At 36.1% G+C, this 22,979-nt stretch overlaps 1 protein-coding gene across 3 annotated transcripts in view; it reads right to left on the bottom strand.

Moving 5' to 3' along the window:
* Positions 1-22,979, bottom strand: part of RNF115 (ring finger protein 115) — a 74,623-nt gene that overhangs the window by 21,870 nt on the left and 29,774 nt on the right. For 2 of the 3 annotated variants that reach the window (XM_072769466.1, XM_072769465.1), the window contains exons 2-4: positions 16,964-17,022; positions 16,067-16,118; positions 13,299-13,356 (exon numbers count right to left, since the gene is read on the bottom strand). In XM_072769466.1, the coding sequence (XP_072625567.1) occupies positions 13,299-13,356; positions 16,067-16,118; positions 16,964-16,973 (120 nt within the window). In that variant the 5' untranslated portion in view covers positions 16,974-17,022. The remainder of the gene's footprint in view (positions 1-13,298; positions 13,357-16,066; positions 16,119-16,963; positions 17,023-22,979) is intronic. The other variant, XM_072769464.1, reaches the window with a different exon arrangement.

The following is a 22,979-nucleotide window of genomic DNA, read 5'->3' as shown; positions in this document are numbered from 1 at the left end:
ACATGTTAAAGTTGAGCCCACTATGGTCTCAACTCTAACATCCAATAATTTGTCAAATAGAATTCTTGAAATTAAGAACTTTGTTTAGTTTTGTCAATAACGTTGTTTTTTCCAGTTTACATTTTGATTTTTGATTTTCAAGGATGTTTCCTCCCTTTTTAACTAAAAAATACACAGTAAACATATTACAAAAATGTGAACACAATATAAAATAGGAAATGCAATACAGTCTCGATTCATTCAGCCATGACCAATCTCTACCCCTAATCTACCCTCCTATCCAGGGGTTAATTTGGTGTGTAGAATTCCAATCTTTAACACACACACATACATTCTTTCATTCAACACATGCTTATTTAGCATGTACTGTGTTCCAATCACTTTCTGGGAACTGTTTAAGATATAACAGTGAATAAGATGTTACCAAAAACAAGAAACAAACTTTGCCCCAAAGGATTTCATTTTTAAGTGGGAAAAGATACTATCCCTTCCCTCAAAGGGAAGGCAAAGGAAACTGTAGATATTAGGGATAAAAGCCATACAGGAAAAAAGGCTTGCACTGACTCAGAACACACAAAATCCTATCATTCTTTTCAATAGCAGCATAATATGGATGTTTTATATTCTATGTTGTCTTCAACATCTTTATTATATCTAGTATTTGATACATGTAAAACATAATAATTGAGGCATAAGAAAATAAAATATAGGGATGTCTGGGTGGCTCAGCGGTTGAGTGTCTGCCTTCAACTTGGGGTGTGATCTGGATATTCCAGGATCGAGTCCCATATCAGGTTCCCTGCATGGAGCCTGCTTCTCCCCTCTGCCAGTCTCTTTCTGTATCTCAAATGAATAAACAAATAAAATCTTAAAAAAAAAAAAAAAACATATACCCATGTAACCATCTCTTAGTTCACATCATTAAAGCCACTGAAACACTGTGTGTCCCTCTGTGCCCCAACCTCCAAAGTTAACCACTACTCACAATTTTTCATCATCCCCTTGCTTTCCTTTATAGTTTTATTAGAAATGTATATATCCCTAATAAGATGTGACTTGTGAATTACGGAAGTGCCTTTTGAAAGCACTTTCTTTTTTGGTTGCACGTACTGGTGCATTCATTTTCACATGCATTTTTATACTGCACTTTTTAAAATATTTTCTTCTCTCAATAAATATCTAGATTGAAAAATAAATAAATAAATAAATAAATATCTAGATTGTTCCCAGGTTTTTGCTATCACAGCCAGTATGAACATTCATATATGTGTCATTCTGCTGTAAAGATAGAAGAGTCTCTCCATTTAGCGGTCTGTACAACTTTATATGGTTTATGTATCTTCAACTTTACTAGGTAATGCCAAATTGTTTTGCAAAGTAATTATCAATTCACACATCCACCAAGAGTTGCCATTGTACCAAATCCTGGCAAGCGCTAGATGTTACAGGGCTTTTGTTTTTGCTTTTAGTTTTTACCAATCTGCTAGCCAGAAAATGGTATCTCATTGTAAGGTTTTTGTTTCTGGTGTATAAGAATAACTAGGAGGGTTTATTTAAAATGCATATTCTTTAGCCCTACTCCAGAAAGTAAATTCAATAGGTCTGCAGTCAGTCTGAAAGATTCCCTTGAGCATTTCTTGTATGGAAGGTCTATCAGCAATGAAATCCCTAAAATGCTGTTTATCTGGGAATGTCTTAATTTCTCTTTCATTCTTAAAAGATACTTTTGCCAGATTTTGAATTCCTGGTTGGCAGTTTATTCTTTCAGCACTTCAAAATGTCATCACTGACTTCTAGTTTTTAATATTAATCCGACCTTGAATTCTTAGAATGAATACAAGTTGGTTTATAATACATTGTTGCATTATTTTCTGGGGTTTGGGTGAATTTCTGCATCTATGTTTATGAATGAATTGGCCTCTAATTTCCGTTTGTGTACTATCCTTGTCTGGTTTTGCTATAAGGTTATCCTAGCCCCATGAAATATATCAGAGGAAGCATTCTTTTTCATAGGGACATCCTGTAGCACAGAAATAGAATTACTGGGTATAAGCACTTTATTTTTTTATTTTTATTTATTAGACAGTGAGCACACACACAAGTGGGAGTGGGGGGAGGAAAAGGTGGGGGAGAAGCAGACTCCCTGCTGAGCAATCCTAGGTCGCGGAGATTATGACCTGAGCCAAAGGCAAATGTTTAACCAATGAGCCATCCAGGCACCTCAGTATAAGCATTTTAAATTTTGTTAGATAATATCAAGCTACCCTCCAAAGGGCATATATATAACAATTTATACTCCTATCAGAGTATAAGAGCTTACATCGTCTTGTACTCTTGCCAACACTGTTTTTAAATAACTTAAAACTTCTAACATTCAATTGGATGACAGAAAAATATGCACACTAAAAAAAAAAAAAAAAACATCAATAAGACTTCTCTAAATGCTAATGAGATAAAGCACCTTTTCATTTTAACTGCCATTCGTACTTATCATATCAGACTTATTTTCCTTTCTTTTCTGGCGACAGCCCCCCTCTAGTAAAGATCATGGTCTGAAAAGTGGTCTATAACACAAAGTTTTTCTTGACCCCAAATTCCAAAGTAAATGCAACATTTAAATATCCAAAACTATACTTGCCTTTAATAAGTGAAAAATTATGATCCCCTCCATGTTTTCCATCATCCATCTCATTTACATAACTATAGGAAATGTACAATTCCCTGACTATGTGAATAAAGTTCCACAAAGCTTGCTTACAGAACTCTTCAAAGCAATCATTAACGTAAAAACTATGTATTCAAAATTTTTGACTAGAAGAAAAATCAAGCACCAAGATCATAATATCAATAATCTGTATTGATAATTATGCAAATTGTTATCACACCTAATACATGTGAAATTCTGAAGGAACCCAAGTTTAAAATCAGCTTCAGGAACACCTGGGTGACTCAGTGGTTGAACGTCTGTCTTCAGCTCAGGGTGTGATCCTGGGTTGGGGAATGGAGTCCCACATCGGGCTCCCTATGAGAAGCCTGCTTCTCCGTCTGTCTATGTCTCCACCTTTCCCTCTGTCTATGTCTCTGCCTCTCTCTCTGTGTCTCTCATGAATAAATAAAATCCTTTAAAAAATAAATAAAAATAAAAGCAACTTCAACATCAGCATGAGGCATTTTGCTACTTGTTTGGAAGCCGCAAATGTAATAACCACAGACAAATAATAGCAATCAATGTATTTGTCCCAAAATAATAGTACTGCCTGGTCACAGAACACAGGATAAAAAGCACACTACATAAATTTATATCAAATCATCACTAAGTATATGAACAGCTTCACGTCATTTCCCTCTAAGAAGACTTAGAAAGTATCAGAAAAAAAATAGTTCATATATAAAACTGGGTATTTAGAACATGGCTTACATAAGTAAAATCAGAGAATACTATTACAAAGTTTTGGTAAACATCCAAATGTTTCAGAGAGACTGTTTATTTGACAAGTTTTGCTTGAAAAACTGAAATGTTACTCTGATGGGAGGTAAAAAGACAATGCTTCTGAAAATACATGTGAATTATTTATAGATTTCAATATTAAAAACAGGATGGACAATACTTTCCATTTAGCAGAATTTGCTATTAGCTAACCATGATCACACTAGCCTCTCTTAAAATATTATGGTCTATTCTTCAAAAGCTAAACAGAGTTACCATAAGACCCAGCAACTTCACACCTAGTTATTTAAGAAAACATATGTTCACACTAACATTTATACACAAATATTCCTTATTCATAACAGCTAAATAGTGTAAACAACCAAATGCCCACCAACTGATGAGTGAATAAACAAAATGCAATACTATATCCATACAACTAAAATATTATGTAGCCATAAAAGAAGAATAAAGTACTAATACATGCTACAACATGGACGAACCTTGCAAAGAATATGGTAAGTGACAGAAAACGGTCACAAAGGTCACATAATGTATGACTTATACAAAATGTCCCAAATAGGCAAATTCACAGAGAATTTTAGTAGTTGCCTAGCACTGGGAAACTGGGGAGAAAAAAGGAGTGACTACTAATAGATACAGGGTTACTTTTGAGGGTGATAAAGAAGTTCTAGAATTAGTGGGGATGGTTGTACACTGTGAATATACTAAAACCACTGACTTGTACACTTTAAAAGGTTAAATTACAAGGTATATGAATTATATCTTAAAAAACATTATAGTCTCAGAGAGATCAGAGATCAATGAATTGAGAGTACCATTTTGAAAAGGTTCACAAGCAACTTGATGAAAACATTAAATCAAGATACGGAACACTCATCACTTCTAAAAGTTTTCTAGTGTCCCTAGGTAATCCCTTCCTCCTGCCTCGCCTGACCCTAAGCATTCACTGGTATTTCTCTGGTTTGCATTTTCTAGAATTTTGTATTTTCTAGAATTGCATGTAAAAAAAGATCACATTGTACGTACTCTGGCTTCTTTTACTCAATTATTTTGACATTCATCCATATTTTTACATGTATCAATGGTTTATAGTGAGTAGTATTCCATACACTTTATATTGCTAAGTAGTATTCCATAATATGACTATACCACAATTTGTCTATCCACCTACCTTTGATGGATGGATATTTGGGATGTTTCTAATTTTTAGCTATTAGAAGTAAAGTTGCTGTGAACATTTGCATACATAATTATAGGTGCACTTTTTTTAAAAAAACAGCTAGTGTGTTTTTTAAAGTGATTGTACCATTTTTACAGTCCATTTCAGTTGTTCCAACAGCCATTAGTAAGGGTCAGTCTTTCAAATTTTAGCCATCCAAGATAGTTGTACAGTGGTATTTCGTTGTGGTTTTAACTTACATTTTCCTAATGATTAATGATGTCGAGCATTTCTTTCTTTCTTTCTTTCTTTTTTTTTTGATGTTGAAAATTTTTTGCGCGCTTATTTGCCATCTATGTATCTTTTTTGGTGAAGCGAATTGTTCAAGTCTTTTCTCATTTTCAAAAAATGGGTTGTTTTCTTATTATTCTATTTGAAGAGTTCTTTACATAGCCTGGATACAAGTTCTTTATAAGATAAATGATCTGAAAATATTTTCTCCCAGACTGTGGCTTGTCCTTTCATTCTTACTTAGAAGAGTAGAAGTTTTAAATTTAGATGATATCCAATTTATTAATTTTTCTTTTATGGATCATGCTTTTGGTGTCATATCTGAGAAATCTTTGCCTAACCCAAGGTTATAAAGATTTTCTCCTGTGTTTTCTTCTTCAAGTTATATAAAGTTTTACATTTAGGTCTACTATCCATCTCTTGAGCTAATTTCTATATACGGTTTAAAGTTATGTATCTAAGCTCATATTGTACTGTTAATACACAAATGTTTCAGCATTTATTTATTTTAAAGATTTTATTTTTAGATTTTTATTTTAAATATTTATTTTAAAGATTATTATTTTATTTTAAAGATTCTATTTATGTATTCATGAGAGATACAGAGAGAGAGGCAGAGACACAGGTAGAGGGAGAAGCAGGTTCCCTGTGGAGAGCCTGATGCAGGACTTGATCCCAGGACCCCAGGATCATGCCCTGAGCTAAAGGCAGACACTCAACCACTGAGCCACCAAGGTGCCCCTCTTTCAGCACATTTAAGAGGCCATTCTTTTACTACTGGATTGCCTTTGTACCTTTGTCAAAATCAGTTGTCCATAATGTGTGTGTTTCTGGACTCTGAGTATTCTAGTCTTTTGATCTTTGTGGCAATCATCACAGTCTTGATTACTGTAGCTTTATAATAAGCTCTGAAATCAGTAGTATTAGTCCTCTAACTTTTTTCTTTTTTTTTTTTCAAAGAAGCTTTAGCTATTCTACATACTTTGCATTTTCAAGTGTATTTTAGAATCTGCTTGTCAATTTCTATAAAAAAAGCTGCCTGGGAGTTTTACTGGAATTACATTGAATTATAAATGACATCCCAACAATATTAAGTTGATCCTGAGTGGGGCATATTTCTCTATTTATTTAGCTGTTCTTCAATTTCTCTAAGTAACATTTTGTAGTTCTCCTGTTCAGATCTTATACATCTTTTCTGAAATTTGAAGTATTTCATATCTGTATACTGTTGTAAATTTTTTTAACTTCAATTTAAAAGTTGAGTATTTTTTCAACTGTTGCCAATATGTAAAAATGATTTTGTATGTTTTTGTTATATCCTGTAACCTTGTTAAACCTTATAGATTCCATCAGGTTTTCAACATAATATGCCAACTGTGACTAGACAGTTTTATGTCTTCCTTTCCAATCTGGATACCACTTATATCTGTCTCTACCTATCTCTTACCTCATACACCGGCTAGAACCTCCAAAAGAATGTCAAATACAAGTGATAAGAAAAGACATTCTGGTCTTGTTCCTGATTTGCTAAAAAACACTGTGTTTCACCATCAATTATGATGTCAGTTGTAGGATTTTAGATGATTAAGGCTGTTCTCATCTATTTTAGTTTGCTGAGAGTTTTTATCAAAAAATGATGTTGGTGCACCTGGGTGGCTCAGTCAGTTAAGCATCCAACTCTGGATTTCAGCTCAGGTCTTGATCTCAGGGTTATGAGATCAAGCCCCATGTTGGGTTCTGTGCTGGCCGTGGAGCCTGCTTAAGATTCTCTCTCTCTCCCTCTGACCACCCCCCTGTAAGTGCACGCTCTCTCGCTCTCTCTCTCAAAAAAAAAAAAAAAAAAAAAGCTGATATTAGATTTTTGTCAAATGCTTTATGGGCATCCAGTGAGATGACTGTATGGTTTTTATGGTGTACCATGGTGAATTATGTTATTCGATTTTTCAAATGTTGAACTAACATTCTGAAATAAATTTCACTTCTGAACTAAATCCCATTTGAGCATATCTAACTCTTCTTATATACTGTTGTGTTCTGTTTGCTAAAATTTTGTTTAGGGCTTTCACATCTATGTTCATGAGAAGATACTGGTCCATAGTTTTCTGTTCTTGTAATATCTCTGTCGGGTTTTAAGGACTAAGTTGCTTTTATTTTTTAGAATTGGGGGGGTTAAGTTTGTTTAAGTAATCTCTATACCCAATATGGGGCTCAAACTCACAACCCTGAGATCAAGACTCACATGCTCTTCTGACTGAGCCAGCCAGATGCCCCTGCTAGAATTTTATTTTCAAAAAGTGTTTGAACACAATTGTTTAACAAATCCACCAACATAACAAAACTGATCTTTGGGCCAATAAATAAATTTCCACAAAATTATAAAGTTTTTATTATTTTTAGTATAACTTTTCACAAGTATCCCATTTTGGAAGATAATTATATGGTTATTATATGATTATAACGGCTGTAGATGCATTCTACCTTTAATCTGTTATCGGCAGCAGAGTTAAATGGAATTAGATTAGCAGCTCCAAACACCTCTTTATCTTATTTTGAAGTGTGTATGAACCCAAAAGAACTTTTTAGAGAGGCTCATTCTTGATGCTTGGTTTTTAGATACTGAACACCAAAACTATATCTTCATCTTGAGATAGTTTTTATTAACAAACAGGCAAAGAAGTATGGGGATCCCATGTACCACAGAAACAAAGCTTCTACTTAGAGGTAAGTGGAAGGTTGAATAAAATTATTGTAAACCTAAAAGCTAAGAGGACAATTTAAAAGACCTATACTGAGTGCCTGGGTGGCTCAGTCAATGAAGCATCTGCCTTCAGCTCAGGTCATGATCCCAAGGTTCTGAGAATCAAGCCCCATGTTGGGGGGTGGGGGAAGTCCTCTGCTCAAAAGGGAACCTGCTTCTCCCTCTTTCCCTATTCTCTCTCAAATAAGTAAATTCTTTTTAAAAAAATTAAAAATGAAAAAAAAATTAAAAATGGATGCCTGGGTGGCTCAGTGGTTGAGTGTCTGCCTTTGGCTCAGGTCGTGATCCTGGGGTCCTGTAATTCAAGTCCCAAGTCCAGCATTGGGCTTCCCATAGGGAGCCTGCTTCTCCTTCTGCCTATGCCTCTGCCTCTCTCTGTGTGTCTCTCATGACTAAATAAACTTAAAAATAATAAAAAATAAAAGACCTAAAACTTTAAAAGGTCTCCCAGAAATAGATTTGTTTAATAAATTAAGGAAAAACTGGAAGAGTTTTTTTTTAAAAAGAATAATAAAACAGTAAATGATTATAAGAAGCAGAGAGGATAACTGAAAGTAAGAAACTCATCCTCAAATCAACTCAGGGGTGCTTGGAATATAAGACTTAAAAGTAAATGGAAATTCAGAAGTTTTATAATATACTGCCTAGGCAAGAAAGGGCCCTCAAAAAGAAATCTCAAAACTATGGTTGCAACCATGGCAAATTCCTAAATTTTACCAAAATACAGAGCTCAAATGCCATTCACAAAGAGAAATATGATATACAATCCCCTATTCCTCCAGTAATATAAACACTGCGCCACAAACAATTTCTTGAAAGGTACCTTTTCCCAAATGAGTTTAAATTTACAAGCCATGAACTCTGGGCAACTGGCACTCACTGACCAGAAAACTGGCAAAGCTGACACCAAGAATATTTTTTTACCCTTCTTCCTTTAGTTATCATTAAGTTTGTGGTCCTTGCTTGACAACAGCATTATTGGTGTGAACTTAGTATGCACTCAATTATGGAAACAGAGTTATTTTTTGAACAACTGTGAAAAGCTCAGAAGTTTTACTTGACATTTCCAAACTGACTGGATATGAAGCATGTACCGTGAAATGAGCCTGTTTAAGTCTTCATACTAAAAAATGAAACATATGAAAGATTTGGTTGAATTAATTCAAACTCTAACATTCAAGCCAGGTTGCAACTGCTCAAAGAACCCAAACTCTACCAGGGATCTGAGTGCAAGCTCTCTGGTTGAGACTGACAATAGCAAAACATATAAAGGATGGTTAGCCTGGAGAAGAATGATTTATAATCTTTAACTTCTTTTTACTAGATTGAATAAAGCTAAATTTTTATATCCATCTGTCTGGCTTCTATAGATTCAGAGGTGGAGAGAAGAGATACAATCAACAATCAACTATAACATATAACCAGACATGTTTAAGATAACAGTTTAATAAGTACAGTACAAACATAAAACAATATGAACTCATAAAATTTATAATTCTTTTAACTACAAAGAGACAAAAAAGATGTTTGACATAATCCTATTAAATGTTAAAAAGCAGAGACACAATATGGTATACTCTGTGAATGCCTCTGAAAACCGTTATGTAATCATGCATGCAAAAAATGTAAAATACATGCAAAAACATAAAGCTAAAATAAGATAATGAGGACACAAATTTTTCATTTTTAAAAAATCTTACTATTGTTATAGAATCTTTTGGTACCAATGACTCAAGATAAAACCTGAAAGGAAATGTGTGGAGAAAAGGAACGCTTGGAATAGTGGGACTTCAGATGTTTTTAATACCTTTTTATTGTCATTATAATGCTACATCGTGTACCAAAACAAATTTTATTTAGGGGCGCCTGGGTGGCTCAGTCAGTTAAGCATCTGCCTTCAGCTCAGGTCATGATCCCAGGGTCCTGGGATATAGCCCCAAATCAGGCTACCTGCTCAGTGGGAGTCTGCTTCTCCCTCTCCCCTCAGCTCGTGCTCTCTTTCTCAATTGCCCTGCATTCCCTCAAATAAATAAATAAAATCTAAAAAAAAAAAAAAAAAAGAAAGAAATTTTATTTAAATAAACATAAACCAGACTGCTCAGAGCACCCTACCCTCTTGTGGTATACCTGGGAGTTCTGTTTCTAGGAAGCCATCTATCTATATTCTGCTAATTGGAGGCAGCAGCCACAGCCACTCTTGCACTGAAGTGATCCATTTAGGTAAGCTGAGACTCTAGGATCAGATGTCTCACAGGTACAAGGTCACAGTCAGAAGCTTTCCAGTAATCAATGAAACCCTCAGGTAGACATGGGCTCAATTCCCCAGGTTACCATCAGGAACCTCTATACAGCAATAGCCTTCCTTTCTATAAACTGCTAGCAATATTTTTAGATTCATTCTCCAATGACCCTCACATGATACTCAAAGTTCCCATTTAACTGGTAACCCTTCTCCCATCCTCACTCCAACTTCACCCACTCTATCTCCCCACCCCAGATCCACTTATAAAAAAATTGTTTTAAATCAATACTGATTTTGTTAAAAGTTTTGCTTGGACTAAGGCTCTTCTAACATATCTAGTATTTTAAGAATTCAGAAAATAAGCTCTTCTTTGTACAAGCAACCCTGGCTGAAGGAAAACAGAACAAAATTGAGTATAAGCTTTTGCTGAAATTACAAACTAAAATGTGGAAAAGGAAAATAGCTTTAGTTTCTATTCATAGTTTTGTAAGTGTTTTATCCAGGGACATGAGTATAAAACCTTATAGCTTATGAATATTATTTTGAGGTAGTTTTTCTCACCTCATTCTATATCTAAATTCAATCTTTGCTGTCAGGTTCCAATACCCAATGTCTTGTTTTAATTTCCCCATGAAGGAGTTTTTTTTTTTTTTCCTTTCTTTATTTTTTAAAGATTTTATTTATTTTACACAGAAAGAGAGAGCGCACAAGCAGGGAGAGCGGCAGGGAGAGGGAGAAGCAGACTCCCTGTGGAGTAATGAGCCCGATAAAGGGTTCAATCCCAGGACCCCATGATCATGACCTGACCTGAAGGCAGACACTTAACGAATGAGCCACCCAGGTGCCCCAGGGTTTTACCTTTTCCATGAAGTTTTAGTAATGGCTAAAATATGTTAAAACTCACTGCATGGAAGGCACATTGACCTACATACCTAGCATGTATTAATTCATTTAATCCTCACACCCCTATGAGGTAGATATTACTTTCCCCAATTTACAAAGAAACAGATTCTCAGTAATTCTGCCCAGTTACATAGCCAGTTAAGTGGTGGGCCCAGGATTGAATGCAGGCAATCCTGCCCCAGGCATACTACTATGTCATTGGACCTCTCCTCCTAAACACTTTAGCCTTTCCAGAGACTGGAGCCCACCAATCTCTCCCTTCTACTGTACTTCTTACATACATACATAATAAGCTTATCACACTCTATAATCTTTGTTGTTTTCTTATTTGTTTCATGTGTTGGCACTTGTTCCACAAGTACATTTTTAAGTTCCTTGCAGGCAAGGCAACCATAACATTTGCTTCTTGCCCCTACTTCCAGCAGAATGCTGTATATAAAACATTCAGCTAAGAAGCTGATTGATTTAAATCCCTGACAATTTCTATAATACCATAAAGACAAATTCTTGGGACTCCTGGGTGGCTCAGCAGTTGAGCGTCTGCCTTTGGCTCAGGTAGTGACCCTGGGGTCCCAGGATCGAGTCCCACATTGGGCTCCCCACATGGAGCCTGCTTTCTCCCTCTGCCTGTGTCTCTGCCTCTCTCTCTGTCTCTCATGAATAAATAAATGAAATTAAAAACAAAGATTCTTTTCTATTTTTTTTAAATGCAAAATATAATTTAAAAAGGAAAAAATGACATACACAGGCATGATGACAAGGGAATTCCACAGAGGGAAAACTGGGCATAATCTTGCCCTTGCTATAAACTCTAAGGGACAAGAAACCACAGGCTATGACTCAGCAAAATTACTTTAACACCTGAAGGATAACTAATGCCATCAGTGACAGACTTAGCATTACTAAAGTTAGGAAAATGACTACCTGCATTTATTTTTCTTCTTAATGCATCTCCCCTGGTGAGTCATATCTATAAAACTGACAGACCAATGTTTTTTCCATTTCTTAAGAGAACTAACATTTACAGAAAATCAAATGAAGTTTCTTCAGCATATGTATAATCAATAAGTGACAATCTGTGTTATCAGGAATAGCACACACGGGGAAATACATAATAAAATCAGAAAGGCTTCCAGGCCTGGGAAGCATAGTAAATTTTAAATAATGTTTTTCAATCCATCAAAATGAGAAAATAAAAATGGGAGTTCAAAGACATGAAATGTTTTGTAAAGCACACTCTAATTGGCTCATGTATTAAGGCACCTCAGAGTTAATAAAAAAAAAAAACTTAATACTGGATATTAAGAAGTACACAGACATAAGTAAAAGAAAATACTCAAACATTTTGTCATGCTTCCTGGCTATAATTCTAATAACATATAAATCTGGGGGGCCATAGGTCTTAAGATAATTTTCAGAGGATAAAGGAGAGCAGCTTAGGGTTTTATGAGCTCCTTAGTGAATACCAATTGTCTAATGCACTGCTAATAGTTTTAATTTACACACAAATAAATATCAAAAAATTCTGCTAGCTCTTAGCTGAGATATCTCTAGAAAAGACTAATATGATTCTGAAACACACACACACAAAATCATGATTATGGGATTTAATTTTTTTTCTTTTAGTATCTATTAGCTTTCTAAAGCCAACCAAGTTGTGTGGCAACAGAAGCAAAATCAAACCAGTGTTTCCTGTAGGGTGAAATAGATGGTCTGTCCTTTATGGGGTATGGTCTCTAAATGATTAAAAACAGAGCATTTAATGCCACTTACTTGTACAATTAAAAATGGTTAAAGAAAAAAAAAAACCACACAACAAAAACTAGAGATTTTAAGTCAATGACTAAAACAAAAAAGAAAATTACTCTGAATTTAATGTAAAAGGATTCCAAGATGCAAACTAATACCTTATTTTCAAATCATAGTTAAAAATTTTTTCCCCAAAAAATAAAGACACTACATTACATATAGAGTTAGAAATTAATTACAGGTCTCACCTTGAGATCTGGAAGGCAAATAAATACCATATCCTTAATCTAGCCCTCAATTCCAGTCATACCAAACCACCATGTTTGTTAGAGGCAATCTCCAAAATCCAGTACCTCTGTGTAAAGCTGAATGTGACTTCACTTACAACTCAATTCTCTTCTGCTCTTTACTTGGCTGTCACATCACCAAAGCACAGTGTATAGCACTGTATTTCACAAATAACACAAACTTTTTTCATAACACACACACAATTAAGGAAGTTGAATACACCACCAGGTTTACAACAGCATAGATCAAGGAGGTCCTCTCTTAATCAAGGGTTTACCAAAAGTAACATACCAAAGGCCCAACTACTAAAAACACAAAATCTTTCTAAGAGCTACTCTTGTTCACATTTTTCTTATACATTCTGATGTTTTACTGCACTGGGAGGTGAAAATCGTCATGATTTTAACATCCATCCACCCATGACCTACAGAATCCCTACAGTCAAAAGAAAACTTACCTCTGCAAAATGTGTTGATGTGCTATTGTCTATCCGGCTGCCACCACCACCTAAAAAACTGAAGAGAAAAAGGAATGAGTACTGATTCTATTCCTAGGAACAAGCTTCCCTCCCAGAAGCTATATATAGAATGGTACAATGAGAACAAAGCCCAATAAGGAAAAATAACTCATCCCAATGTGACACCTATGAAGGAAATTATGAAGAACTGGCATGTAGATTAATCTATGAAAAATATAACAAACTACAAAATCAAGTATAAATCAAGTGAAAAATTGGAAAGTGGGGCCACCATAGAGTAGGAAGAAGGAACCAAAGCCAGTATGCCATTTAAATTTGACCTAGCAGAGAAGATAAACATTTATTCTCCAGGAGGCAAAGAAATGAAACAAGATTCTCAAAATAACGTTTCACTAAAAAAATCATTCAACCATCAGAGGAACACAGCATTTGAGCCTACTTGATCCCATGCCTACTTGGGAATGATTAAATATAGTACTACAAGGGGTCTAGTACTATAGTTATTAGCACATTATAAAAGATCTCAATAAATATTTTTTCTTCTGATAGTTTATCCTATTTTTTTATTATCCTACCCATCCTTCAAGGCCCATCTCAAATGCTACCTCCTCCATTCACTAAGTCTTTTCTGAACTCATCAACCAAATAAGGATTCACACCCCTCTGCACTGACTCTGATTCTAAATTCTACCTTATTATAAATATCTAGAATTTGTCTCATCCACTTCTAATGCTCTCCCTCCTTTCATAAATATAAATCCAGAGAGTAAGGACTGTATTAATACCACAAATATATATGAAGTGTTTACTGTGTGTCAGATATTGTACAGAGCACTCATCACTTTTGAAAACCCTAAAATGTCATATCCTGTAATGATAAATTGAAAATAAAGGTTGTTGAGTTAATGTTGAATGCATCAACAGGGGCACCTGGCTGACTCATTTCGAAGAGTATGTGACTCTTGATCTCAGGGTTCTAAGTTTCAGCCCTACACTGGGTGTAGAGATTACATAAAAAAAAAAAAAAAAAAAAAAAAAAAAGATGTGTAAACAATAAATAACAATAAGAACTATTCTTGGAGACTGGGGAGAAATATTAGGTCCCGTTGTCCCATGAAATCTGCAAAAAAAAAAGAGAGGAAAATGGCTAACATTTTGTGGAGAAAGGAATGGAAAGAATAGATATCACTTTTACTTCAAGAGAAAGTCTATGAACATGTACACACACTCACCCCAAATACAAGTCTACAAACTACTACAGATAGCTTTTATTTTCAGAACACCAGTGCAGGCACCAGCTCATTGAGGAAACAAACACACTTTGGTTAGTCTGGAACCAAAAGTGAAAAAGCAAAGCTAATGCCATTCTCTATGCAGTCATGCTCAGGCCTTTTTCACTAATTAGAAACCATTTAACACTTGCATTTGTTTCAGAAGTTAAAAACACTTCAAATGTAGAACAAGCCCAGAAGTACTGGCACATTTATGCTAAACAAGTAAATAATTTAACTACCACTGTGTATCCATTTTATCGCTCAAGCCTAACCAGACAGGCTTCCGGGCTCCTTCCTGCTTTTTACTACATCATTTCAGGAATTCATATATCCTTGGTAATTAAAGCTATCAACTCTATCTTTTACAGTTCTGCTCCCCCTAAAACTTCCTCAGTATTCCCTTTCCTTAAAATTCTTCCATATTTTAAAAGTTAAAGAAAGGGCTAATCATAGAGAAGGGATAATAAATACTACCACATTACAAAGCTTAAGAAAACTTACAAGATGCTCCTCTGATCAAAGTCTAGCAGCATATGAAGCCCATTTTCCAATATTTACATGTAAGGACCGCCTCTCATTAATTTTTACCACTAACTTCTCACCACTGTAATCTCTACGTATTCAAATCAGCAAATGTTTATGAACTTTATAGAAAGGGAATACCATGCTAACTCTAAGCTACTGATTCTAAGAAAAAGATTTCTTCAACCATTTAAAACACTGATCTTTCAAAAAATATAATCTGTACATTTGAGTATTTGCTACCAATAGCAAACAGGACAACCTCTGACCTACAAAGGCACAAATAAAAGAATTAACTCCAGTGAAAGCAGGATCCATAAAATTCATAGTTCCCTTCCATAAAGAGACTCATCCTGCAGTTAATTACTATCTACATTTATAACCATACTGCATACAGGGCTAAAGAAGCCAATATTACCACTTAAAAAGTTAGAAAAAAATAATAAGCACATTAACTGCCTCCCAACAACCAATACGCTCTTTATTTAACACATGCAGAGGGATCCCTGGGTGGCTCAGCGGTTTAGTGCCTGCCTTTAGCCCAGGGCATGATCCTGGGGTCCTAGGATCAAGTCCCACATCAGGCTCCCTGCATGGAGCCTGCTTCTCATTTCTGCCTCGTTCTCTCTCTCTCATGAATAAATAAAATCTTAAAAAATAATAATAATAACACATGCAGAGCATAAGTGTTTGAAGTATTTGATGCCATTATGACAGCACAAATAAAAAGCTGCCCCCAAATTAGCACGCCATTCATACAAAATTGCTCATTTTGCTGTCATGCTAATCCTATAGTTTTAGAGCTGGTATTGCGTTATTTAAAACCAAGATTATTAGATCACCATGTATTTGTACCGAACTTGATCCCATGCCATATACTGCCCCAGAAGCTCCAGTTCATTTATATGTATAATTACCAATCATTAATAAAGTTAAACTAATAGTACATACTGTAAAATGTGTAGTTTTTCCTGGTTGTGGAAGGGACCTTCAACTTTAGAGTCTGCCAACAGCAATAGTAAAGGAATTATTTACCGCCATTAAAATCTCCAAAGTCACTCCAAGATTAAAAGAAGCTTCAGATTCTTTCTATCCAGTCATATTTCTTCAATTGTCCAACCACTGCCTAACCATATATCCACAAAAGAACAAATGTGCCATTATGTTCAGCCAAAAAAAGCCATCCTACCAATGCTATTCTACTTTTCATTAAGTTTTATAGTCTTATTTGTATTAACCAAGAATACAAAATACTATCACTTTCAGAAATAGTTCCCCCTTTTATAAGTTTTACATCTTTAGTAAGTAGTACATCATAATTTCAAGCATTATGAACCCAATGAATATTATAGCGATAAGATGGCATAAGTTTGACTACCGTAATTTTAGTATGAATTAGGACCCTGAGGCTTCCTCAAAGCAGTTTCCCTGGCTAGACTAACCTTATTAGATATCTTTGTCAGAAGTCTCTCCCCAGCCAACCAATGAGGTATAACAGAGATTTACCTTTAGGCAACAGAGTGGTCATTAAAACCACGCAATAATCTAAAAGAACACCAAAGATTCAGAAAATAAGTGAAAACTTACGAAGAGTTACTTTGATATGGATATAAAATTTTCAAAGGAATGCCACAATCAGAAGCAGTGGATCTCATCACACCCATTATCACATCTTATCCCAAATTTTCCCATTTTTATTACCCTTCTTCATTCCCTTCCTCCATCTCTCTCTCTCTCAGCAGAGAGCATAAGTTATAAAACACATTTTTTTCTATTCATTCAGTCAATGCTGATAGAAAATAACTTTGATAAAAGAATGCCAGATTTATTCACAAGCTTGTACAATACCTGGAATCATCTGTCACTTCTTCAATAAAGCCTGATTCACATCTGGGACAAATATATTCCTATAAAAAAAAAAAAAAGAAATAAAAGTCTTTCATTAGAAAGCTAAGCATGCAGTTTCTAAGTAATATGCAGTATACAAGCTGATGCGATGAAATGTCAATGCGCCAAGGATAGTTCTGTTTTTTGTTTTTTGTTTTTTTATCACACTCTGGCAAATAAATTCCCTAAGAAGTTTGCAGAATAGCTTCATAAGAGGTTTCCCCTCCCCCACAAGAGTTTCCACTGAGAGGGAGAATGTCAGATTTTTGTTTTTTAATTTGGGTTGATTTTTTAAAAACTGGAATAAATTCATGATCTAATTTTCTCTTCAAATCAAATGAAAAATCTCCACTCATTATCAGAGCAGTAAACGATTATAAAATTGACAGATACAAAAACTGCTATTTTTTACTATTTTGCATGTAGGAAATACAAACTGAATCACAGTATAAATCAATTGGTAGACTAGGAATTTACAGTGAAGTTTCACAATATCTCTAATCCATTTTTTGACTACCAACAGTTCCAAATAAAACAGTATTCTCAGGTATTTAACAGAAATATTAATTCAAATAACTGGAACAATTCCATTAAATCAGCTTCTAACTCCTTCAGTACCATGACTCTTTCCTTTTCTTTTTTTACAATCCTGAGGTCTTTTATTTTCTTTATGTTTACCATGCCATGAATTCATAGGGAATGAGTTCCAGCAGTTCAGGCTCCTTTCCATTGGTTCTCACAAAGTGTGCTTCTTTGAGTGGGGCAGGCTGGCGCTTCAGTTGAACCCAAGTACCTTTCTCTTTGGCTTCCTTCTTTTTCTGATCATTTTCCTTCACACACTTCAGGAAGCCATCTTGGCTCTTTGAGTGTTTAATATGTTCAATGCAGACATTAATTCTCTTGGCAAAAATCTTGCCCTTGTTTGTTTACAGCAATGCCAACAGCATGCTGAGTAACACTGTAGACTCTTCCAGTTTTGCCATGGTAACATTTGTGGGGCATTCATTTTTTAACCGTGCCCATTCCCTTGATGTCCACAATATCACCTTTCTTATAGATTCCCATGTATGTGGCCAAAGGAACAACTCCATGTTTTCTAAAAGGCCTAGAGAACATATAGCGGGTACCTCTCCTCTTTTCCTTTGTGTTAGTCATTTTGGCGAATTACTGAAAGATGGCGGTTCTGGCCAAAAGGCTGAATCTTTCTTTTAAATAAATATCAAGCATTGGCACTGATAAGAAAGAATACACTTTAAGGGCTCCTGGGGGGCTCAGTCATTAAGCATCTTTAGGTCAGGTCATGATCTCACGGTGGTGAGATCAAGCCCCCAGTAGTCTGCTAGAGTTTCTCTCCCTCTGCCCTTCCCCCAGCTCAGTTTGTGTACTCACTCATGTGCTCTTTCTCCAACAAATAAATCTTAAAAAAAAAAATATATATATATATATACTTTAGAGACTGTCTTATCATACTTTTATTTTTTTACCATCCTAAAGTATTTTTTATCATCCACTTATCATACTTCTAAAAAATATATTTTAACTACCTATTAAAATAGATCTAGGGCAGCCCAGGTGTCTCAGCAGTTTAGCGCTGCCTTCAGACCAGGGTGTGATCCCGGAGACCTAGGATCAAGTCCCACGTTTGGCTCCCTGCATGGAGCCTGTTTCTCCCTCTGCCTGTGTCTCTGCCTCTCTTTCTGTGTCTCTCATGAATAAATAATATCTTTTTAAAAAATTTTAAATAAAATAACATAGATCTAGAAAGACATCTTCATATCTATGAATAAATAAAATCTTTAAAAATTCTCTTTGCCCCTCCCCTGCATTCTCTTTCTCTAAAAAATGAAATAAATAAATCTTAAAAAAAAAAAAAAAAGAGGGGCACCTGGGTGGCTCAGTGAGTTAAACAGATGCCTTTGGCTCAGATCATGATCCCAGGGTGCTAGGATCAAGCCCCATGTCAGGCTCCCTGCTCAATGGGGAGTCTGTTTCTCCTTCTGCCCCCTGCTTGTGCTCTCTCTCGCTGTATCTCTCTCTCAAATAAATAATAAAATCTTTAAAAAAAAAAGAGAGAGAGATATAAAGAAAAAAAAAAACAATCCTTTCCATCAAAGAGATTAGTTTGGTGAGGATATAGTCAAGCCAAGAAAGAGTAAAACTTCATAAAATAATTGCTATAATTAATGCATACTGAGAATATAAGGAAAGGCCAGGGAAGGCTTTCTCTGAAACAGTGACTTAAATTATTAGTCTGTTTGCTCCATGAAAAAAGGAAATTATGGGCTAATGATCATAACAATAGAATATAACATGCATGGAGGTTGGAGGGGAGTGGTGTGAGTGTCAATAGGCAGGCAGGGCCCAGACTGTGGAAAATTTCAGATTTACCGTAAACTTTAACCTATGAATCAGAAGCTATCAAACTTTTTTCTCTGGTATACACATGAAGGCTGAGAAACACTCATAACAGGCATACTATATGCTCTAGAAATAAAATAATCTGGAGACCACATAAATCCCTGAGCCCCTCCCTCTCCTCTTTCATCCCCCACCCTCCCAGGTAGCAGTAACTCTATCCCTTTCTCTCCTGCTAAGAAAGTTTATCTGAGTGCAAATGAGACTGATTTTAGAAGGCTAACGTTAAACCTTTTCTAATGTCTAATGTTAAGAAAAAAAGGAATCAATTACAAAGTGTTGTAATTTGTCCCAATCACAGGCTGCGCCCTATGATTTCCTCCCTCTCCCTCTTGCTCATTCACAAAACTTTAAATATTCCCTACGTGGAACAACTCCCAAATGTGTATCTCCAACCCAGACCACGTTTCTGAATGTTTTTTCTCTCTCTTACTTACACACAAACACACACACATACCCTCAAGATATGGCATACCAGTTCACTCATACAGGAAACTTGGGAGTCATTCCTGACACCTCCCTCTCCACTATCTTCCAACATCCAACCATCAAATCTGGCACTTGTAGCTCAAACACATTTCTCAAATCTACTCCTTGTCTACTGCCACACTCTTAACCTAAGCCAGCACCGACCGTAAACACTGAAATACATTATCTTCCCTAAGTGTCATCCAACTTCTCTTCCAGCATTTTCCTATCTTTTCTGCATACTGAAGTCAAAATGATCTTTTTTATTTTTTATTTTTTTAGAATGATCTTTTTTAAAACATAAAAATGGGGCAGCCCAGGTGGCTCAGCGGTTTAGTGCCGTCTTCGGCTCAGAGCATGATCCTGGAGACCCGGGATCAAGTCCCATGTCGGGCTCCCTGCATGGAGCCTGCTTCTCCCTCTGCCTGTGTCTCTGCCCCCACCCCCTCTATGTCTCTCATGAATAAATAAAATCTTTAAAAAAAATGATAAAATAAAACATAAAAATGGACCATGTCATTCCCAGCTTAAAACTTTCCACCTCTTTCCCCAAACACTTTGTATAAAATCAAACTCTTAAACATGACTTACAAAGCCCAGTTTCGGCTAGTCTCTATTCAACTGGCCCACATCACTTCAAGCTATTCTCCCTCCCTCAGTATAGTCCAACTACATGGGCCTTCTTTCAATTTTTCTGACTGGTCAAGCTCCTCGTGCCTCTAAGTTTCTATGTATACTGCTTCTATAACTGAAACACTATTTCCCAACTTTATTAAGGCAAGGAATTTCTAATCCTCTAGCCGCCATTTTAATACCATGTCAGAGAGTCCTTCTTTCATCACTGAATCTAAAGTGATCTCCTCTTAGTCTTTTCTTTTTTTATTGAAGAATAATTGATATAAGATATTAGTTTCAGGTATACAACATAGTGATTCATATTTGTATACATTATGAAATTATTATAAGTGTAGTCACCATACAAAGTTGTTACCATTATTGACTATATTCCTATGTTGTACTTTTTATCCCTGTGACTTATGTTGTAACTCTAAAATTGTACCTCCTAATCCCTTTTACTTATTTTGCCCTTCTGATCCCCTATTATTTTCTTCGACGGCACCTTGTTCATTACTTTATAGCACTTATCACAATATGTAAATATATATATATATATATATATACACACACACACACACACACATATTTTTTTTAATGTCTGTCTCCAGTAAGCTTAACATTTCATAACAGCAGGGTGCAGATTCATTTTGTTTACCACTATATGCCTATAAGAGACAGGTGTTTGGTATTTACTGGCTACGTGAACATGAAATTACTTGTCATACACGTCACAAATAAGAGTCAAAGTACCAGAACCCAGAACCTGATACAATCAGAAAATAGGTGGAGTGGAAATAAAGAAATAAAATGAAATTATGACTGGATCATAAGATAGTGGAGCCTGAGAGGTTTCAGAGGAAGAACTGTTCTGGATGATAACAAACTTCAAGATATAGCTGTAGGAGGAGGTAACTAAAATGGAGTAGGGATGAAGGTCTTTAGAGTTAAACAGTCATCTACACTGATACTGAACTTCCAAAATGATGTTAAGAGATGTGGTGGAGAGAAAATAATTTCAAAAGGCAGATACCACAATTAGAAAGACAAAAAAAAAGGTTCTGAAGCAAGAATCATGGTGACTTAGAGTGGAGAAATGTACAAGTCTTCTCATAGTGATCCCAGGCATGGTTATAAGAACCAGGCTGTCAGCTACCACAGCTGCTTCAACAGAACAGGACACTTTAGAAGTATAAACCAAATTGTGGAAGTACCACAGAGTTCCACCTATCCCTAGGTACTCCTTCCACAATCAAATCTTCCTATATAATTCTATTTTAACTACAGGGAAGAGAACCACAATTCTTTCTAAACGCATTGTAAATTATTCTTAATAAAAGGTTTGTAAGAATTGCTTCAAACTAACCTGGAGACATGATGTTGATTTAGGGTGGAGATGAATGAAATAAGATTGGCTTGAATTCATAATTATTAAAGCTGTGGTTTAATAATATGATATGATAATATGTGGATTTCTCGGGATCCCTGGGTGGCTCAGCGGTTTGGCGCCTGCCTTTGGCCCAGGGCATAATCCTGGAGTCCCAAGATCAAGTCCCACATCAGGATCCCTGCATGGAGTCTGCTTCTCCCTCTGCCTGTGTCTCTACCTCTCTCTCTGTGTGTCTCTCATGAATAAATGGATGAAATCTTTAAAAGAGAGAGAGAGAGAGAGAGATGGGATTGGGCAACAGAGCAAGAGGGAGAGAGAATCCCAAACAGACTCCACACTCAACGTGGAACCTGACTCGGGACTTGATCCCACAACCTGAGCCAAAACCAAGAGTTGGACACTTAACCGAATGTGCCACGCAGGCACCCCCATATGCTCTTCTGCAATATGACTTTCTACTCTACCCCATTTGAATCTAGGGTCTCTAGGACTTCTCTGGCTGAAAGAATACTGGGCCAGTTCCAGAGGAACCCATTAACTAACTGCCTGACAGCTTCTGCCTCTTGACTCTTTTTTTTTTTTCTTAAATTTTTTATTTATTCATGATAATCACAGAGAGAGAGACAGAGGCAGAGACACAGGCAGAGGGAGAAACAGGCTCCATGCACTGGGAGCCCGACGTGGGATTCGATCCCGGGTCTCCAGGATCGCGCCCTGGGCCAAAGGCAGGCGCCAAACCGCTGCGCCACCCAGGGATCCCTGCCTCCTGACTCTTAACACCCTGAGCAGCCACTTAAGTCTGGGCTACTCTGCTGGACAGAGAGGCCATACTGAGACATCAGACAAGGATTGGACTGAAGAGGAATATATCAGCTTGGAGGTCCAGTCCAGTAGAGCCTTCAGATGGCTCCATCTCCAAGCACTATCTGACCATAACTGCATGAAAGATCCCAAGTGAGAGCTGACTAATTGAATTCTGTAAATCCAGACACATAAGAGATAATAAATTACTGTGGTTTTCTTCTTTTTATAGATTTATGTTTTTAGAAAGAGAATGCAGGGGGCAGGGCAGAGGGAGAAGGAAAGACC

This window comes from Canis lupus, chromosome 12 (assembly GCF_048164855.1).
Source record: "Canis lupus baileyi chromosome 12, mCanLup2.hap1, whole genome shotgun sequence".
Taxonomy (NCBI): Eukaryota; Metazoa; Chordata; class Mammalia; order Carnivora; family Canidae; genus Canis; species Canis lupus.
This window is presented reverse-complemented; position numbering and strand designations above follow the sequence as displayed.